The sequence below is a fragment of the Poecilia latipinna genome, unplaced genomic scaffold (assembly GCF_001443285.1).
Source record: "Poecilia latipinna isolate Pla-1442-1.1 unplaced genomic scaffold, P_latipinna-1.0 Scaffold696, whole genome shotgun sequence".
In the NCBI taxonomy this organism is placed as follows: domain Eukaryota; kingdom Metazoa; phylum Chordata; class Actinopteri; order Cyprinodontiformes; family Poeciliidae; genus Poecilia; species Poecilia latipinna.
Genome location: NW_015113312.1, coordinates 221443 through 242890, shown reverse-complemented (window position 1 = coordinate 242890; position 21448 = coordinate 221443). Strand labels below are relative to the sequence as shown.

The window sequence follows — 21448 nt, the reverse complement described above, 5'->3', positions numbered from 1 at the left end:
TTTGTGGGCTCAGGATTGAAGAAGGTTATTTTGTTTGTGTGTCTATAGTGAAAATACGCTGCATTGCCAAAAGTTTATAAAAACCTTTGAGAGCTTGATGTTGTCGGCTCCCCATTTGCAGCTGTAACAGTTTGAAAGCTTTAGGAGTGAGTTAGTGGGATTTTTTAAAACATTATTCAAGGAGTGAATCTGTGAGGTTACACACTGATGTTGGACGGGAAAGTCTAAAGCTACACGTGGTAACACATTTTGAAAACATGTACAAGGATCTCTCAAGTTAAATTCACAATAAAGCTATAGAAACTTTTATCTATAAATCCCACCAAATCAAACTCACCATGTTGAGCTGCTTTAATAAGAACCAAGAATATATTTTTTTATTGTGTGCGCCATCCAATACATAATTATTAGCTCTATGCGCATAACTGCTGCAAGTTTTGCATAGATGAACACAAAATGATACTGAAACGCTGGAATCAATATCAGTGTATCGATCAGATAAATATAAAACATCCCTCATTAAGTATTGCAATAAAACAACTAAACACAGAAAGTGGGTGTAGAAAATAAAGCAGAGTCATCATTACCAACATGCAGGAATTTAATATGCGAAAAATCCCAACCTTAAATGTAGCAGGTCTGTTGTACTCTGTGTGGAAAGTCCCATCTCTGGAAAGAAGAAAAAAATAAATAAAATCACACAAAAGGCACAATGCACACCGCCCCAGAAGTAAGTGGTGAATGATGCATTTTCTTTAGCTGCAAAAGTGACATTACTTTCCAAAATGCACTGAGGTGTGAAGAGAGTGTGTGGCGTCCGGCTGAGCGCCTGGTGACTCACTTGTAGTGCAGCAGCTCTGCTCCCTCGCGTTTGGAGCTCGGGTCCACCTTCACTTTTTTACAGAGTTTACGACCCTCTGAATCACTGGAAGACATCGACATGCGGACGTGAATAAAAAAGTGTTTTAAAATAAGAGGTTTCGAAATGTTAACTTTGCAAACAGACATAAAAAAAGTGTAATTCCTGTTGCTCTATAATTTGATCCATTACACAGTTCCTCTCTATTTAACCTCAACTAGAGTCCCACCCAACAGAAAGTGATTTTTTTTTTAAATTCTCGTCTTTATTTTTTCTCTCTTTACCTTTACCTTACCTTTAGCTGTTAATAAAGTGTATGATGATCTACATCATGATTCTATGTTGCTGATTAAATAAAATCATGTGGTAATGACAGCGTATGCATGTCTGAGCTAAGCGTAAGACTATCTGACAAGGTATGCTGATCTGACAGAACACCGTACCACCGCAATCGCCGCGTCGTTTTTGGATTAAGATTGAATCTGAGTTGCTGCGTACAGCCAGGCGACAATTCAGATGAGGAGCGTGTGAAGAACCTGACACAGCAAGGCTGACTTCTGGTGGCAGATGGCGGCAGTAAGGGCACAACAGGAGCAGATGTAACCCCCGACACGAACCACATTTGGAGGTGACGTGTAGTCACCTGATTCAAGATCAGTCTGCTGCTTCCAACAGCTTGACAAACTGACACGTGAGGGAAACGCCGTGAGGAAGACGCTGAGAAATGTCTCTCGGAGGGGCCGTTTGTTTTACAGGTGACCTTGAGGGAGCAGGGGACGGGGAAAAAATAATAATAAAAAAAACACGCTACCAAAACTGTTTCCATTTCGTCCTGTATCGTTTGTCGTCTTTCAGGCGGCATAAGTCGTGGGAATAAAATTACTTCTGACGCCGGAATCAGGAGGAAAAAAATCACTTTCGAAACTATTCGAAAAATTTTGAGGCAGTGATGCAAATCTGTCAGCTCCACCGTAGCCTGGGGACATCTGAATATGAAACCGAGACTTCTCGGTCTCGCTATGCTGAATGCAGGGAGTTTGTGAGGCAAAAAAAAAAAAAAGACAGAATGTTACATCGCTGACAGAAAATAGCCCAAGGTTTAAACACATTTTAACAAATGTCTTCTTATTTTGGTCTCCGACTCCCTACACTGATTTCTTGCTTGGTAACATTACTGATACACACAGACGCAGTCACTAGATTATATTAAACTTTTCAAAGTGGCACATTTTTTAAAATGCCCTTTTTTTTTTTATCGACTCAGCTGGGTGAAAATGCAAAATTGATGTAATTTCTAATTTTTTTGTGGTGGGCATTGGTTTGACATCTGGAGCATGCGAGGATTGCTGGTTTCTTTAGATTAAGAGACTTGCTTAGAATTATTTACACAACAAAATGTGAAACATTTGAAAGAAATGACCTCTGTGTGTGAAGCCAATCGATAATTTCCACCACACTTTCTTACTTTTGTAACCACCGTTTGTTTGTGGAGTCCAACTTGGGGACTTTGTCTGTGGAACAAGACTTCAAATTATACACAGAGAATCTGCCAATATGCTGATTTTTCTTTATTAAATATTCAAAAGGAAATGCAGATTGGAAATATTAAATGTTTTGGCACAATATTACTTGACCCACTATTGTTATCTTTTGAACAAGCAGGCAGTTCAGGAGCACCACTTATTTCCTTTGGTACTGATTGGCTGAACCCCATGAAGACTGTAGATGTTAGCTTCTACGCTGGTGCTAATATGTGGGTATTAATCCATTTTAGCATACATTTGTTCTATGAACTATTAAAGTAGGGAGTTAGAGGGAGTACCAGTAGTTCCAAGTGCCACTAAATGCAGCCCAAGAACCACCAGTGCTACACGTACCGTGGTTTGAGATCCAACTGTAAAAATGTCTACAACATGGTCCTTAAAATAAAACTTATGTTTGACGGAAAATTGTAAAACTTCATATTACCTGGTCTAGAACCTAGAAAAAATGATTGAAAACATGAGCAGATGTAGGACAAACTGACCCAGCGAAGAATTTTAAAATGTTCTGAGCTGCAGTACTTGAATAAAACATCAGCAGATCCTCTGAAACCAGAATCAACCAGGTACAGAACGTACAGTAACATTAAACGTAGCGTTGCTGTTCTACAAGTGACTCACAGTGGGGAGGAAAAAAAAAACGCATTACTCCGTCGGTGGACTGCTGTCCAAATCAATTAGATGAGAAAAAAAAGTGAGTAAAACAAGAACAGAAAAGTTATGGTGACCCAATAACTTGTACTAAATGATGTTCCTTCAGTACAACAAAGGCAGAGTGTGACAACGTTAGCAACTTTTTGCTCAGTGAATGCATGCAGTCATTTACCACTCATCCCTGGAATAACAGCAACCCACGCATCAATGGTCAAACACTGTGCTGAGCAGGAAACCTGGGAATGGCGACTTGTTTTCATGGATGTTAGTCACTATTGTGGGACAATAAAAGGCATTTCTGTTTTGTTCTACTCTGAGGAAAGTCTTTTCCAACGTTGGTTTAGGCAGCATCACATGTTGGTCAGCGATTTAGTGGAGATGACTGAGTGAAGGTAAGGAAGCAGAAGATTATTGCTCTGTTTTGTGTGTGTTTTTAATTTACAGAAATGACAAAAAAAAAAAAATCTTGCAATAAAATATATATGAATTAATGAGTTAGGATACTTTATTAATACCCAGATGTAAAATTCTGCCCAGAAAACAATAAAAAAAAACATCAAATATGTCTAGACAGGTGCCTGAAGCTATTAATAAAAATATTAATTTTCTACATAAAAGCAGAACTCAAAGAAAATACTCAACGTGTCATTAGAAAAACAGCCTTTCTAAGCTGATTTTAAATATTTTTCCAATTTTGCTTCCTTTCAGGCCTGGTAACATGTTCGATTGATTGATTTATGAATTTAAAAAAGTGATGAGTGAGTGAACTGGAAACGGGACCGATGGATAAGTCGCTCAAATAAATATTAGTGGAGTCACCAAAGGTCAGGAATGACATCTGAATTGCTTTTGAAGTGAAATGTCTAAATGTAAATTCAAACCCAAAATGGTTCTGAGAATGGTAACATGTATTATTTATTGGTCTTTCCCCAATGAAAAATTGTTTTGCTGGTAATAACACGTTAAGTCTAATTAACATTGCCGGGGCACTTCAGAAAGTAAAACCTTTCACAAGTATGGCATGCAGGAAGGAAGAAATGACAACATTATTTTAAAAATCCCCATTATAAAGGCCTGACATCCAGTAGTATTTGAAAAGTTACATTTGGATCCCAAATCTTGGTTTTGTTGCGCTCTACTATTCCCAGCGCGACAGCCAAAACTCGTACATCCTTCTATGTGTTCTTTGCTCTCTTCCAAAAATCCAGAGGAATGGGAAAGGGGCAGCCCGGCCCTCCATTTCCTTCTTGTGTGAGATCATCCATCCCACTGGTGGACCCGGTTGGCCAGCACTCAGGTCGCTGTCATCTGTTCAAAGTGTGTCATTCTGGCCTCGGTGGCCGTCTTCCTTGGCAGTGCCAGCAGTTCTCACGCTGCGAGATGCTCTCTCCTCTCCTTCTCCCTCTGTCCGCCATGAGCCCTCAGCTGGGGCTTTGATTCGGAGCCAGCCCGTTTGAGATGATGGAGAATTACGCCAACTGGTACAATGCTTAGCTAGAGAGCCCTGGCAATGGGTCCGCGTGTCCTGCGGTGATAAACCCGGTTAACTCTAACTCCCCCGGTGGGTGTCTGGGCCGGAATAAAGTTCTTCTTAGCATTAGCACTCGTTTTAACGTTCTAAAGTTGGTGAGGGTAAAAGAGTGAAAAAGAGCGAGCGAGGCAGAAAGTATACACTAAAGACGGACATGCACCACAGAGCGCCTTTGTACTGAAACACGGACACCGGCACCTTTGACAGGTCCTTCAAAGTGTTTTTGAATTTAGCTCTTTCTGCCTGCGTCCACCTCGTCTTCGGCCGTGGACAAGCTTGAGAGAGATTGTGAATGCTGGAATGAGCTCCAGGTGTCGAAGGGGACTTACTCCCTCCTCGTTGTTTCCAATGTTATTATACATTCTGTTCTCTCTGCTGAGAAGCAGAGTTCATGCAGTTGATGGGTTGACAGGTATGAAAAAGAAGACGGTGAAACTGACCGTCAGAAGGGCAGAAAGAAGAAGAACAAAAAAAAAAAAAAGAGTCAAAAAGTCAGATCAGTAGGGACCAAAGCAAGACGTAGCTTACAGGAAACTATTCTCGTCTTTTGTTGTTTTATTTAGCATTTTAGACTTCCACTGTGTGGTTTGAAACAGGTTTATGACACGCGAAAATCAAAACCAATGTTGAAGCAAGGATTGTCGTCTAGCTGGGAGTCTCGGTTGTGTCCAAAATTCAATAATCTGAACCATATGAAAGGAAATTAGTTGGTTTTAGAGGTGCATCGATTTATTGATTCATTAATTCTCCTTCATTCAGGAGATCGGTGATCGGCCGATACTTACACATGAAGCAGATCTAATCCATCTCAGCAAAGGCTCAGGAACGCACCAATCCATATTCTTTCACTTCCAATACCAATATCTGATGTTTGGTATCGGCTGACACCGATCTACATAGGGGTGGCAACATGGACTTAAAATTTTATCACGGCATTTTGTGGTTCTATTGTGATAACAATAAAAGTGACAATAAGCAACTCTATAGCTGTGACTGCATGACACAGCAGTCATTGCCCTACAAAAACAAATATTGTTCTTGGAATAAACAAATAATCCATTTGTAATACGCCTCTTTCAAACACCAGTCCCACAAAGAAGTGTAATTTGTATCCCTAAGCTGCACACAGTAACTAAATTCAATCATATTTGCAAATTTCATTGTTATTTATTGATGCTGTCATTGAACACTGTGGAAAGTCGCAACAACACAGACTGTTTTGTGTTTTATTAGACAGTAACTGGAATTTATCAGAGCAATAAATCAGAATTCTTATCACGAAAAGAAATTGATCACGATAAACGATACGATTAATGCCCACACCACGGTTTCAACAGAAGCTGCTGTAAAGCACATAATATATTCTCAGAAAATAAGAGACACTCTGTAAATCTTAACAGACGCTGCTGAAGCAGCTTGTGTGCCAGTATCCATGTTAGAGAAACATTAGGCATGATTTGTGTTTTAATTGACCGAAAGCATTAAAACAAGTACTGCATTAGACCCAGAGCTTCATCTGCTCTAATAAGGCCAAGCAGGCCTTCTGATTGGCCCTTTACAATAGAAACTGTGAAAAGAGTCATTTACGCCTCAGTGAACTATGAATTATGACAGAAAATACTTTTTAGAGTTGGTCAGAAAATTTCCCAGACAAAGAGAGAGCTAGTGTGAAAAGAGCATAGAAGTAAGAAGGAAAAAAAAAACTAAACAAAGAAACTCAAGAGATTTATTCCAGTCATCCAGTTACTTACCCACAGTTGACCCACGCAATGGTTCCCTGGCCCTTCACTGTTTGGGCAACGTCAGACAGCAGCTTCAGATAGGAGTCCCCCGACGTAGCTGTGGACCGAGAATAAAATGATCAGCCTCATTACCCAAACAGCTTTACAGCCCAGACAAGACGCAGATAACGCCGTCAATTCGGACAAAGAGACGACGACGGGTTGGATTACAGCCGCAGGGATCGGCGTTTCACCGAAGAAAAAAGGTGAGAAAGAAAAGAGCTCGCTGGGTTTGTGTTGGAGCGACGACGGAAGAGGATTCATGAGACGGGCCTAACACAAGCGGCTCGAGTTACGTCCGCTTTCATCACCGGACAATAGCGCCAATGTTTGGAAGATGGGAAGATTATACTGGGACACAATAGGGTGGAAACGGGACGACTTTTTGGGGGTACGAGGATGAAAAACGGGCAGGTTTCTAGGGGCTATACATCTCAACAGCTATATTACCAGATGTTATGATTGTTTTGCAGTAACTCAGTCAAAGTAGTCCACTGGAGACTTGCTCAATCTCCTATGTCAGATAAAACAAACAAAAAAAACCAACCAAGGTGTACATTTTGCTTTCTGTGATGGGGAAAAGAAAACACTGCGATACAATTCGCTCTGCATTATATCAGACTTTTATCAGCTATGGCAAGCAAAGTGGATTCCTCTGAGCAAAGCAAGCAAAGACACATTCTACTCCTTAATGCAATCCATCATTTTTATCCTCCCACTGAAAGCAGAACGTTTTGTTTAGTGTGTGAACCGAACGCGTTGTTGGACTGGTCCAGGTCCAGGCTATTTTTAGATGCAGACACCATCAGCATTCTTCAGGGCAGCACCCTTAAAGACGACCGCAAAACCAAATTAATTCATTATCAGTTTATGACCCTGTTGGGTCCAAGAGGTTGGGATATGCTGACCAGCTAGCTAAAATATGTAAAAGTCGAACATTTTCAAAGTTTGAAACTTTCTAAAAGGCGAAAAAAAAATTCTGCCAAATCCTCGACTTTTCAAAGTCAGAAAGGGTTGTAAGCATGCATTGAACCCAAACCAATGAAAGATGTCAGACTGCAGCTATCAGCTACACTGGAAAACCTGTTGGCTCAACAAACTTAAGGATGCAGAGTGGGCAGCTGCCATTTCCAACCTGTCTTCGTGTAGAGCACCAGGACGTTGGTTCTCGTCCTGAGCAGCTTCTTGAAGTCTTTGTGGTCGCTGACCTTGTCTATGAGAGGAGACACCTTCACGGCTGCCAGTGACGACGACAGCATCAGCATCTGGGGAAGCACACAGGAAACACACACACACAACTGGTTGATAAATGTTATACTCGCTGAAAGAAAAATGTCCTGAACCCGAAAGCCAAAATCCTAATTTATCCCATTTCCTCCTACGCCTGAACACAACTTCAACATTTTGAGCATTCAGTCAGAAGGAAATCGATGGCTGAATTTATTATTTCTCAGGGAGGAGGAAGGTTTCTTGCCCCGTAAAAAATAAGCTTCTGGACACGCCTAGGGATTTTTCATTAGATGCTAGAAATTATTTGAAAAGAGAAGCGTATTTTCTACAAGAGGAACTATGTCTGTGTTTGATCGAGCTACGAGAGGAAGTTTAAACATATCACAGTAAAGATGTGGATTTGTCTGCCGCTTGTTGGAAATCTCAGATTTAAGGCAAGGATCTACTTTCACTAAGAAAAGCACAAAGAAACCGCTCATTTATAAAACTTGTACATAAAAACTGCTTCTGTACAAGTAACAAGTGTTTTCTCATGGCAACCGTGGCTCAAACACTCCTTTTCCTTGTGTGTTTAATACTTACGGAATATTAAGACCATTGCAAAGAAAAAAAAAAAAATAATGTGCATGAATTTCTGCCAAAAAACTTTATTCTCTGATGTTGAAAAGCCATAAAAGTGAGGGGGGAAAAAAAAAAGTTCCCAGGATTAAAGGCAGATATTATAAAACAAGGACGTTCCCTGACATCGTAAATTCAGAAATTTATAAGACAAAGTACCATCAGAGAGAGAGAGAGAAAAAAAAAACTTTAATAAGTTCTCTGACATTATAAAAGTCAGACATTTGCGACCAAAAGATGGACCTCCTTAAGGTTTAAGTAGTAAATTTAGAAGATTGGTATTGGGACATTTTCCAAAGTGTAAGTAATAGATCCCGACTCCTTTCCTGAATCAAAACGACATCTCAGGAGGTCAGATCGCCATGAACGCCCCGCATGAGAGCCTCCTGAGATGGCGAAGAAGAAGCTGCAACTCGTCCGAATCACGTCTGCACCTGGGAGACTCCGTTCTATCCAAATATTCATAAGTACTGAGATGACATTTGGCGTTTGATCTCTGAATTCACAATCTCAGAAAACGTCAGTTTTTTCATGCAAACATCTGACTTTACAATGTAAGAGAATGTCCTAGTTTAATATTATAAATATATGTTTTTACTCAGAGAATATCCAATTTTTTGCAAACATGGTTTTTGGTAGAAATGTACTCCTTTATGATCACTCAAGTTTGTTTTTTTTAAATCAATAATAGCCCTAATACAGAAGTGTAAAAACTTTTCCTTGGCATCTGCGGTCTGTTTGTTTCTGACATTTGCTGAGAATGTTGTGTCAACTAACTTTTTTAATTATTTATAGATAAAATACTTTTTTTAAAAAATCATTTTTTTAAATATATATATACATGTATAAAAACTATGTATGTATATGCTGAAATAAAAAAAATATGAATACTTCCAAACGTAAAGTACGTTAAAGTAATTTGTTTTGATGAGGGAAAAAAAGATTTTAATTCACATTTTACACAACATTTATATCTGAAGAACATAAGCGATGTCTTAAGGTGACAGTACTGAAAAAAATAAGTGACTTCAAAACCTGCAACAGGCAGGTCCTGCACCTCCACAATTACCAGTAGCTGAGCAAATGGTGTGAAACTTCAAATATGGCAAACAAAAGCCACACCGTGTGGATTGGACTTTAATCAAAGATGACTAAAGAAAAGAAGACTGATTACACTCCAGCCACATAAAGCTATTTCTTTGCATTCTAATCCTCTGCGCGCCATCACCATTCATTAAAAAGCGCTCCGTTTCTGCCTATGGAGAACTAAATTAGTCACCGAACATTGTCTGCACGCTTAGCGGATCCAGGGGCCTGATGAGTGATATCACCCGGAATGAAAACAAGCACCTGTCAGCCTCATTTTCTACTTTAATTTCTAACGAGATTTCCCCCTCCGAGGTGCGAGTGCCATGAATCTTAAACAAGTGGCGGAAACTTACATCAAAGTACAATTTAAAGAGTAGCACAAAAAAAAAAGTATTGGAAGGCTTTCCGCGCTTATTAAAAGTTAGCATTTCTTCACAGGCTTACAACCACTATACTTTAGCACTTGTAAGAAACTCACACACAAGTCATGTTTATTAAATAAATAAATAAAAAAAAACCTTTGTGACTACAGCTAGGTTGAGCGACGAATCGCTTTCATTTCGTAGAAAGTGCCAACCGCTGCATCCGGCCATATGGCAACACGAAAGGCACACCATTAGTCTTACTAGGTATAATTTGTGCTCAGGTGTGGCGTTTTTGTCACCCGTGTGCAAGTGATTAAGTAGCCGTGCCAACAAGGTAAACATAAGATGTTTCGGTGTCTGTATGGGACCCAAGAGGGAAGCGCTTGGCAAAGAGTAGTCTCATTAGTGGCTGGCTAGGGGACATGTTCCAGAGGAGAGCAGTCTGCGGTTATCAGTCAGTGGCAACAGGAGCTAGATTAGAATGAGATGAGGAGAGAAGAGGAACATCCAAATCCCAGAGGAAATAAGCTTCCTTCATTTTGACTTGATTCCCAGTCAGGAGCACAATTGTTCCTTAACTCTTAAAGGGGACCTATGATGCAATGTTGTGCTTTTGCACGTTCTTGTACTTCCATTTGGGTCTTTGCTGCTTCCAGAAAGAATCCAAGTGCTAATAATCAAATGTTCAGTAGATGTCTGGAAAACGAGCCATTGCAAAAACCTCCAGATTATTAAGTCACCCCAGCTGAGCGCGGCCCCTCACCAACCCAAGCAGAGCTTTGCTCACTTCAGCATTAGCTAACAAGTGTGTTTGGTCATTGTACAGCTATAACCGCTGCACAACGGCTGCTAGAAAAGACAAGTGTTTTGTTGTCAGCTCCAATGAATGTGTGCATGATAAGTGATAAGGGTGGCTAACATATCATATCATTTATCATAATAAAATTTTTGACTTAGTTGTCATTCTTAATTTCAGTTATTCATGGTAAATAAAAAACAAAACTGAACGCATGATCAGAATTTTTTTTTTCTTTGCCATTTTCTCCACCGTTCACTTTATGAGAATAATAGTAAATATTGTTAATTTAGAAAATATAATTAAATGAACTTTCAGGTGTGCAACTCAGTGGTACAAATCACACTATTTTAAGAAAGTGGCATCCTGAAGTAGTCCATTTCAAACAGGAACAATTTTGGAGAACATTTGTGTTTGTGGTGCTGTGAATGCTGCGCAATACTGTCACAGTCATACAGATAGTATAGTATTTCCAAAGAGCAGAAGAAATCTTATGTTTTTTTAACAATAACAATATTTGTTGATAATCTGTTGCTAAGGGATGATGAGCACATCAGTAACCAAGGGCCATGAAGCAAACATCTGATTTCTACTTTTGCAAAACTTACCAAACTGTAAATTTCTTGGTAGATGAGCAGTATTTCAAAATACCTTGTGTTTTATAAGCAATGATTAATTTGGTGTTAAGAGATGAGCATTTTTTTCTGGTAACGAACTGTCACAAAGTATAATTCAGATTTTTACTATAGTGTTGAATGTCCGTCTTATACCACTAATCACAACCTCCCCCACCCCCACACATTTTCACTTTTCTGAAAAATTCACCAACTGCACAATTTTTGTTAAGTAGTAAGTAGTGTAAGTTAAGTAGTATTTCAAAAGAGCATTAGAAATCTTATGTTTTTTGAACAATAATGTTTGTTATTAATCTGTTGCTAAGAGATGAGCACGTTTTCTGGTAACGAGAAGCCACGAAGCAAACATCTGATTTTCTACTTTTGCAAACATTAGCACAGTGCATTAACATTAGCAGTAGCGACACTTGGAGAAAATATTGGCGATCCACTTGTAATTTTGCGTGTCATAAAGTTAAATGTAAGAGTGAAAATAAAGCCAGTCATGTAGCAAAACATTTTATTCAATATTTTACACCTATTACATTACTGCAATCAGTCGGTCTTGTAAAGTTCTAGCAACCATGAGTCAACTCTGACTGGGCACACTTTAGCAGGCCCTGTTCAAATTTCTTCAGAAATTTTCTACAATTCATTCTTGGGGTCTACGTTTAACATTGCAGAGAATCTAATCCCAGCATGTGAAAGAAATGTGCTGACTTTCTTCCTCCCACACTCACCACAGCCTCTATCAGACTTAATAAGGATTTATACTTGAATTTGACAAGAACCAGAGAAGACGCACTTGAAATATCTATAATCAGAGGAATACAGTGTGTTTCTATCAAAAGAGCCTAAGTGCTATGAAGGTGGTTATCAGAATTCATTATAAATTACTAAAGCCCCTCCATAAACTTGCCTCTTCCATCCATTAGGGCGCAAATTCAACAGAGAAAACATTTGTAAACCTTTTTACCCCAGGTGTGGGCGTTTTATTTTTAGGAAACCACATTTTAATGAAACCTCTCGAACAGAAATTTAACAATCGACACTAATTAGAATTATGCTAGCCCAAGTAGCCTTTTTTGTTGTTGTTGTTGCTCACATATTCATTATGAATTACTTAGTCTGACATGTTCAAATGCTCTTTCAACACATCAAGGCTGCGGAGAGATAAACAGCCTGCTGCTGAAGTGTCTTGTTCTATTAAAGTGGAGCAGCTCTAAAACACTGTAACATGAAATATTCAGAGCGCCGGCGCCTCCTCCTAAAGCGAAGGTACCAAAGAACGACACCGTTGTCGTCGTCAATCAAATTTTATCTGTACAGCACATTTCAGCAGCAAGGCATTTCAAGGTGCTTTACATAATTAAAGAAAAAAATAAAAAACAGTATGTGACATTAATAAATAGATTAAAAGTAAAGATAAAAACATTGAAGACATCAAAACCCGCACTCTAACCCTAATTTAGCCATAAGCAACTCTAAACAGGTTTTAAGTTGAGATTTAAAGGCACCCAGTGTTTCAGCTGTTTTACAGTTTTCTGGAAGTTTGTTCCAAATTTGTGGTGCGTAGAAACTGAATGCTGCTTCTCCTCACTTGGTTCTGGGGATGCAGAGCAGAACCAGAAGATCTGAGGGGTCTAGACGGTTGGTACAGCAATAACAGATCTTTAAGGTATTGTGGTGCTAAACCGTTCAGTGATTTATAAACTAACAGTCCATTCTTTGAGCTACAGGGAGCCGGTGTAGGGACTTTAAAACTGGTCTTATGTGCTCTATCTTCCTGCCTCCGCTGCCTCCCGTCGTCAAGGCAGCGGTTGCCGATGGCTGTGATAAAATGTCTTCCATCGGCTGAATGGTGTGTGTCATCCTGCAGTGACAGATGTACAATGATTAGAAAAAGAAAAAAAAAACAGGGGGCTGGCAGTTTCTCCATTATACATGGTAAGTGACAGGCCAATTCAGAAGCAGAATTACTGCAATGGTCATGATTTCATCTCAGGCTTTATCTCCAAGCAGTTCATGCATACGGAGGCAGAAACAGATTAATTCATAGCTGAAATGAATGCATTGGGGAGCTCATTGGCCATAACGATATGTGGCTTGATTTATACAGGCCGAGCACAGCCACGCTGGAGATATGTTTTTTACCAATGACAATATAATCGATAACTTCGAGCCCAATAAGCCTTTTATTACATTATTTTTACAGGTGGATTAGTGGTTGATTTTCAAAGCTTCTACATTAAAATCATCCAGTCAGTCAAATATCTCTGATGGATCTTTGTTCACCACCTCACATCTAATACTGTAAGAGCTGCAGCTCTGAGACGTTCCATGGAAAACTCCTGAGTGGCTCTGAACAATTTGGTAATGGTTCAAAAGAATATTGAGCGTTTCACTGCTTTACTGGAGAAAAACAAGTCAAGAAAAGATAGTAAAATGGTTTTCTAATAATGAACTTTACTGGTAATTGTAATGCACATTATGAAAATAGTAAAGATGTTACGAAATTAAGTGCGGTGGATGTAATACAATGGACGCCCAGTATTTGTGGGGTAACCCCCACAAATTGAAATCAATGAATACTTCAGATCCCCTCTAAAAACACTATAACTGCCTATTTTAATAGTTCAAACATCAAATATATCTTCATATGCAGGGTTTTATCCAGTGTATTATAAGCCTGGCGGGCCACCAGGCTTTATTTGCAGTTTATTTCCTGATCAATAAGGTAATTGAAGGTATATCTGGTTTCTGAAGAGTGAATGTAGTTGACTTTTGGATGTACTTTGGTTATACAAGAGAAGCATTTAAGAGAAAAAAAAATCCTACTATAACATCTGTTAAGTATGCACGTCACAAATCTGGCTTTAATTTATGAAAAGAAAACAAGCTATAAACGCTTGTGTTTTAGTTTCCCATAAGCCATCTAGGAGCACATCAAACATGAGAAACGGGGTGCTCTGGCAAGACCCAAACTGAACGTTCTGCTCTGCAAACAAGATGGCAGGAATGACGGAAATCAAACACTCCTTGAACACACCATCACTACCATCGAGCGATGTTGGTGGTAGCATCTTGGTGTGGTGTTTCTTTAGCAAGTCGGAGTTAACGGGAAGATTAACTGGAAATGGCTTGTAGAAGCCACATCAGACTTAAGACTTGTGTGAATGTTCGTCTGTGAGCAAAACAACCACCATGAGCACACAGCTAGAAGTAAAATGGAGTAATTGATATCAAAATATACAGCCAACATCTTGACTGATTCAATTGAGAAGAAGTAGCCAGACTTGAAATTTTACGTTTAAATGTTATCTATGCAGTCTGACTCCATTTGAAACATTAGTCAAAAAAAAAATAAAAGTTTTAGTAAATCTGGTAGACCTGCAGCCCCAACTAGTAGAAAAGGCAGCTCTGCAAAGTATTGATCCAAGGGGTGAGAATACTTTTTTTTAAGAGACTGCAAGTATAATTTGGTTTTCCAAATCAAAACTTGTTATCTCTCAAAGAACTCAGGGATGCCCCACCCTTTAGGGGTCGGAGAGGAAGTTACACCATCTGGCCATTTAAACGTCTCAAAAGAAACATTTGTCATGACGTATGAGACAATTTTCCAGGAACATGTCAAATCCTGAATCCACACAGAGAAACATCAGCGTGACGTTTTGGAGCAGGAAAAGGCCGACTCATCATTTCATTTATCAAAACCATAAATTACGATCTAGTTCATATAATATGACAAAAAAGGGTCACCATCTTCCAATAAATCCTGTTCAGATGAAAAACAAACAAAAAAAACCTCATCATGGATATGTTCTATATCTGTGCCACATTTTCAGTTAAAGAGAAATAAAGCCGTAAGATGAATTACTAAAGCGTCTATTAACACCATGTGACACTGTTCTGGTTTTATGCATTTCACATTGGGTTCACACCTGAACTGAACGTTTTGCTTTACCGTCTCACCAGGCGAGGATATCTAACACAACTCTTGGCCGTCAGAGCCGCTACAATGGCGGTGCGTTTCATTACAATCTCTGTCCTTACCATCACCACACTGCCTAGCACGAGATGCAGGTCGGAGTGACTGATTGCCGCGAAGCAGATCAATGCTGGAAAAGATAAGGAGGGCGCCAAAATTTAGCATAGCCGTTAAAGTAATTTTTCCCGTCGTTACCCACGATAGGACACGCGGGAATACTTAAACACAAAAGAAACGCTGCAAATTTAAGTTCCAAATTACATTTCGTTTTTTTCCCCCCGTCAATGGATTATATTAAGAGCTGTTATGCTGCTCTCCAAACATTTTGACTTGTTTTTTTTTGTTTTTTTCCAACGTTACATGATATAAAAGAAAAAACTAAACAAAGTGAATGAACCTCTGCCATCTGGTTTTTAAGCAGATTACAGTGCAGTGGAACAACCAGACCCAGTGAGACACAACACTAAATGTCATCTGGCATCGAAAAACTGATGCTTTTATCTCAAGCCCTTTGTTTGTTTAAATGTCCTTTTAAACTGAGTGAACCGTTCCTTTCCCAGTCTTATCTGCTATATAAGGTGTGCTGCGTGCTCTGCAATAAAAAGCAAAACGGGATGCCATGAGAACAGAAGATAACCATTCTCCGTCTGTAGCTTCAACACAAATCACCTTAATGTTTCTCAAGTATCTTCCTCGACTTTCAGCAGGAAGTGAATTTTGAATGCTCCAACATCTGTTGATCTGTACGCCTTCAAACTATCTCAGCCACTTGTTTTGCCGAGCTGTTTCTTTCCTAATCACATTCTTAATAGCAGAGATCCTTTGTTTAAAACCACGCCTGCATCCGTTTCTGCAATCGCACATTTATTGGGATATTTAAAAAGCGAAAAACTACGGCAACAGGTGAACTACACGTTCACTGTTTGCGCACTGCTTTCGGTGATAGTAAATTAAATGTACATCCTATGCCCTACAGTTATATAGAATAGTTAGTGGACATTTTTGACTTAACTTTTCTCTTGAGATATCCATCTATAGTTGATGGCTTTGCAGCCGTTTTAGCTTTTCTGTCAATATGGTTATTACCCATACCTCATCAGTGACACAAATGCAACATTTGACACAAACAATTTAAGTATCAGCTGTAACCTGTTTGATGTATTGGATTACTATTAAAAAAAAAAAAAAAGCAAAAAATTACTTTAATCTGGTTTCTGTATCGAGTTTTATTTCTACTACCTTGCATACATTTTATTTTTTTGATTTTATGTATAATTAGGTTTAGGTGTCTCTCTAAATGTTCTGCAATTTTTTTTTCTCAAGTTTACATTTTATATTTTTGTGAATATCTGTGGAAAGCAGCATAGAAGAAAAGCATGAATTCAACCATCTCTGGTGGTTTATAATTAAACATGACTACACTTTGTAGTCACTCAAATAATCTGCTTGTTTTATAAATATGTGGAAGCGTTATGACCACCTATGACAGTGCAGAGTAATTAGGTTGGATTCCTAGTGTTTGGTTGTGCTTAAACAAATAATACTTGCAAAAAGGGATGCACTGATGGAAATATGGGGGCCAATGTCAACAGCCGATATGTATATTGCTTTTATGGCCGATATTAACCAATATTACATATTTTTCTCTACCCTTTCAACGCCATGAAAAAGAAACGATTGTCGCCATCACAGCCAATGGCCAAACAGATACCACACGACCACCGCTTCCCTTAATCCTACAGAAACAAACGGCAACAAGACGGAAACAAAAGTCAGTTATTAATTTGGATTCAGTTGACTTACCGAACCAATGCAGATATGTATTGTAGTCACATCATCCCTTTCTGTGACTTTACTGGCTTTTCAAGGTGTTAGAAATGAAAAGCAACAGTCCAAAAACATACATGTTAGATCTAATATTTTTATTAAGTTTATTTGATAGGGACAGACACACATCGACGTAGACAAACTGAACAAAACAGCAGTCCCATGTTTGCATCGTAGTGCTTTTAGCAACAGCTAATTCACAGCACTTGTCCCTAGATACGCTTTTCTGTATGCAATCGCTTAATGGTGTAAACACTTAAAAATCAATTTTAAAATATTAGCATTTATAAAATTGTCAAAATCCAAAATGCCAAATTTAGCCAAAATGTGACAATGATGGAATCTGATTGGCTTTTGACATAAAACCTTTAAAGCCCAGTTATAGAGACTTACTAATGGTCTGAGTATAGTTTGACTAGTCTGAGACCAGACTGTAGCTCCACAGGAAAGATGCCAGAGGATCATTGAGTTCAAAAACATCTCTGCACAGTGAAGTGTTAAACAATTTCTAATAATTTTATAACAGTTTATGTTTGATCTAGCAGTTTTGCTGATTTTATCAACATGGCTCCTAAAATGTAACTGAGCATCTAAAATTATTCCTAAATATTTTTCTTGTGATACTTGTTCAATAGGACTGTAATGACGTTGTCTTTACTGAAAAGCAAATGCATTTTCTTTTCTTTGTATTGAGAGTTAAACAAGAATCCTTTAGCCATGATGATAATCTCTGCATATGGGCCGATATTAATGCAGTCACAACATGTAAAAGGAAGAAATCTCAAAACTCCTGAAACAAGAAAATTGTCAAGTTCCTTATAAATTCCTGCATAAAGATGAACCTTCATAGTCTTCGCTTTAAGGGTCAACATTACCATTCAAAACCAGGATTGGGACAAGAGATGATCAATAAAAGTATTAAAAACCCAATATTTTCTACTTACCAAGTTGATTTTACGTCCCCTAACCTAACCATCTTTCCTGCATCATCTATTGCTGATACAGACTCTGTCAACTATAGTTGAGAGTGAGCACTCTAACTTTATACAAATGGATGTCTTTCAGCTCCAAAGAGCAGTGGCCCGTCGCCAAGACAACAAACACTGCCACTGCCCAAAAGCATACAGAGATGAGTTTACAGAAACACCCAGTCTGTCAAAGCTGCAGCATACAGGAAGCAGACCCGGAAAGCATTTGTTTGTTTTAAAGATTGGTTTACAGATGTATGAATACCAGCCTGTATAACCAAACCGAATCCATCACATTTAATTCATTCTCAATGCCGATGTTAACAGGTTTCTTTATGAAATTCTGTTTTGGGATTGGGTTTTTTTATTGTTATTTTAGCCTCCACGTTTCATTGAAATCAACTATCTCGTTCTAATTTACACCCAAATCCTTACATTAGTGAGCAGCTTCCTTTTTGACCTCATTCACAAGTTTTGGAGGAATTTCATAACTAAAAACAACATATTTGTGAATTAAAAGTATTTTTTTTAACTTTGTTGTAACAATATGTCTCTATAATGCAATTTGTTAAGAGTTCAAAAGTTTATTTATCCTTACATTGTGCTACACTGATAAGGAAATGCTTGTGGGTTGAGTAGTACTGATATTGAAACTACAAAACACTTTTCTGTTAAAATAGCAAAATCCTGTTTTACCACAACTTGCTCGCTCAACCACAGAGGTGACACCAGCTTTGCTCCAAATGCAAGTCATGAAGGAGGAATGAGGAACAAGAAGGAAAAAAAAACATTTTCTACAACGTTTGTTCATCTTTTTATTATATAGTAAAAATAAAAGTAAAAGTCAGCCACATTCACAAATGCATCTCTACTCTTCGTACCGCTTATCTGTTGTTTTCTGTCACAGGAACTACGTGTGACATATCCTTTGAAGAACGTCACAGATAAAACGGTAAGCGTTTTAACAGTTTCAGATTACAGGCCACAGATTGAATCAGCATACTGAACAAAACAGGGGTGGGAAACATTTCGAAAATGGAAAATATCAATCATTTTCTGTCACTTTAGTGAACAAAAACAAGATTCTTCAGAGGCGAGTAGAGCAGCCAAAACTTGTACTCAGTACTACTCAAGTAAAATGTATGATACAGTAAAACTACTTTAAGAAGTCTTAACTTCTTAAAGCCAAAACTTTAAAATAAGCTACTTGTGCAACTTTTATTTCAAAGTTGCTCAAGCAAATGTAACTGAGTAAGTGTAGCTCATTAGTAGCAACCTCTGAGATTCTTATATTCCAGGCTTTTTCTCCTCAGGTCTTACAATATCAGACATCATATATTTTCTTGCCAGTTACTCCATAAACCAAGCAAGGCCCACAGGACTGCTGCCAAAGGCCACTTCTGTTAAACACTGATATACTGCGGTATGCTAATGTGAAAGTTATATACTTTCATTTCCCCGCCTGACAAGCTGCTGAACAGAACAGGGCAGCTCCTGAAACGCTGAATACTCCTTCTGTAACTCGACGTACAATATATGTATGATATATGTATGGAGAACTAAAAGTTACAGGTTAACTATCCCAGTGGTTCAGCTTGCTGCGACTTTACTGTTTTCAATGACCGTCAGCCGGTTCGGACACCGCAGAGGCGCACAGGAGACCAGAAACCCGCCCTCTGTCTGCAGGTAAACACACAAGCCTAGCGACAATGCCCGCCGCTACTGTACGGTAAAAGTAGCGGGGGTCTGCGTGGGCACCAACTTCACCAAGCGGCTGTCAACTTCACCTCCCGCAGCCCCTGCGCGGAGAGGGGCTAGGAGACATGCTGGAGAGACCGACTCAGATTCCTTCCTCTCCTCCTCCACCAAAGGCAGCACCGCGCGCTATCTCACCCCCCACGCGCGCCGGAGCGACACGCAGAGCTCGTGCAGCTCCCGCGACCCAAAACAGACGGCCAGCACACTCACCAGCAGCACCAGCGCGAACATTGTCGCCTCTCTCATCTTTCTCCTGTAGCGGATCCAGGAGGCCATGATGCCGTTGCCACGTCTGGATACGCAGGCGCATTCGGATTTTCACAGATTGTCGGGCGAGGCGCAGAGCACCCTGGGAAATGAAGTCCTTGTTCAAATTGGCATGGGAAGGAGATAATATGCACCTGCAACCTTCCACCCTGAGCTGGCCCAAATACGCCGCCGTTCTCTATAGATAGACTACATGTTACATGCTTTTTAGCAAAATATGGCAAGACGTACTGGCATGAAATTACACTACACTAATTAATAAACAGCTTTTTGTCTGTATGGACAGTTTCTTTCAGCTTGATGAGCTTTTCGCGATGGACTCATATTTTGCAGTCCGTGATCTATATGAATAAAGTACAACAATATGAAAATGGTGAATGTATTTTAATTTACTTTTGTACTCATTCAAACTCATTCTATCTATCTATCCAGGGCTGTGCAGAGACCACTAAAGGGGCAGGTGCTCAAAAAAAACAAACAAAAAAAAAACAGCGCACATCTAACCGCATTTTCGGACAGAACATTAGCAAAGCCACACAGCTTTCAGAGTTTAATGAACAATGATAAATTACAAAATTGTGAGATATACAATCAAAACTAAGGAAAATCTCTATATAGAACATACAACTATGCATATGTAAAATATTTTATCAGTAATTTCTTTCTGCAGGTCTATTTTTGTTATAGGAAAGTATTGCAATATTCAAACCCGCAATTTACCAAGATATGTAAATCAGAGCTAGACCACCAGACATATTTTGTCTGTTGCCGTAGACGTTGGTGAGGCGGCATAAGTTTTCAACAGTCCAGTCATGTTGGGATAAACCAGATCAGCATTGTTTTCTTTGATGACAGACAGCATGGACGACGCACTGAAAGATGAAAACTCCAAATATGATCTGTGAAAAACCTTCAGCTCTGTCTGCAATTTTCCTTGGTCATCAATTTCATGAAGCTGGCAGAGCATCTTTAGAGCTCGGAGTGCTTTCGGAGGAACTGTTGCGTTGGTCCACTTTTCTGGGTCAATAAGGCGGTGGAGGGCATTTAATATTTCCCAGGTAGCATTATCTCCTCCCTTAAACCGTTTCTGTAAAGGAGTCTACAAAAACATAGTATGCCTGTGCACAGTAGGACTCCTTCAAGGAACTGAAAACATGGTCATCAGAAGCGGCTGTGCCAACCGCAGAAAGCTTTGCCGGCTCTTTCCTCTGTGTCCACTGACTTCTTCGGGGGGGTCGAACCTTTTTCTGTGGCTTTCCTATACATTTCCTCAAATTCTTCTTCTGATTTACATCACTCCAGAAACCCTTCAACTATTTTGCAGGCTGTGTCCAGGTCCATATGTTTCTGCTGTAACGCATCTGATGCAACTGCAGTTACCTTGAAGATGTAATTGCAGTTACATCTTCCAAGTAATTTCCAGACATATGAAGAATTCAAAATTGATGTTCTTCAAAAGGATTGCTGCGTCACCTGCTGATGGATCAAGGGGGCTTTGCTCAGTCATATTCTCTAAGAATTTCATAACAGCTGGAAGAACTTTACTGGGAGACTTTAGGACA

The 21448-nt window shown here is 39.2% G+C and overlaps 1 protein-coding gene across 1 annotated transcript in view; it reads right to left on the bottom strand.

Moving 5' to 3' along the window:
- Positions 1-20044, bottom strand: part of pdia5 (protein disulfide isomerase family A, member 5) — a 67243-nt gene extending 47199 nt beyond the window's left edge. Inside the window, exons 1-5 of the mRNA XM_015044886.1 lie at positions 19830-20044; positions 7502-7631; positions 6337-6424; positions 842-925; positions 624-669 (exon numbers count right to left, since the gene is read on the bottom strand). Coding sequence (XP_014900372.1) covers positions 624-669; positions 842-925; positions 6337-6424; positions 7502-7631; positions 19830-19895 — 414 coding nt within the window. The 5' untranslated portion in view covers positions 19896-20044. The remainder of the gene's footprint in view (positions 1-623; positions 670-841; positions 926-6336; positions 6425-7501; positions 7632-19829) is intronic.
- Between the last annotated feature and the right edge of the window lie 1404 nt (positions 20045-21448).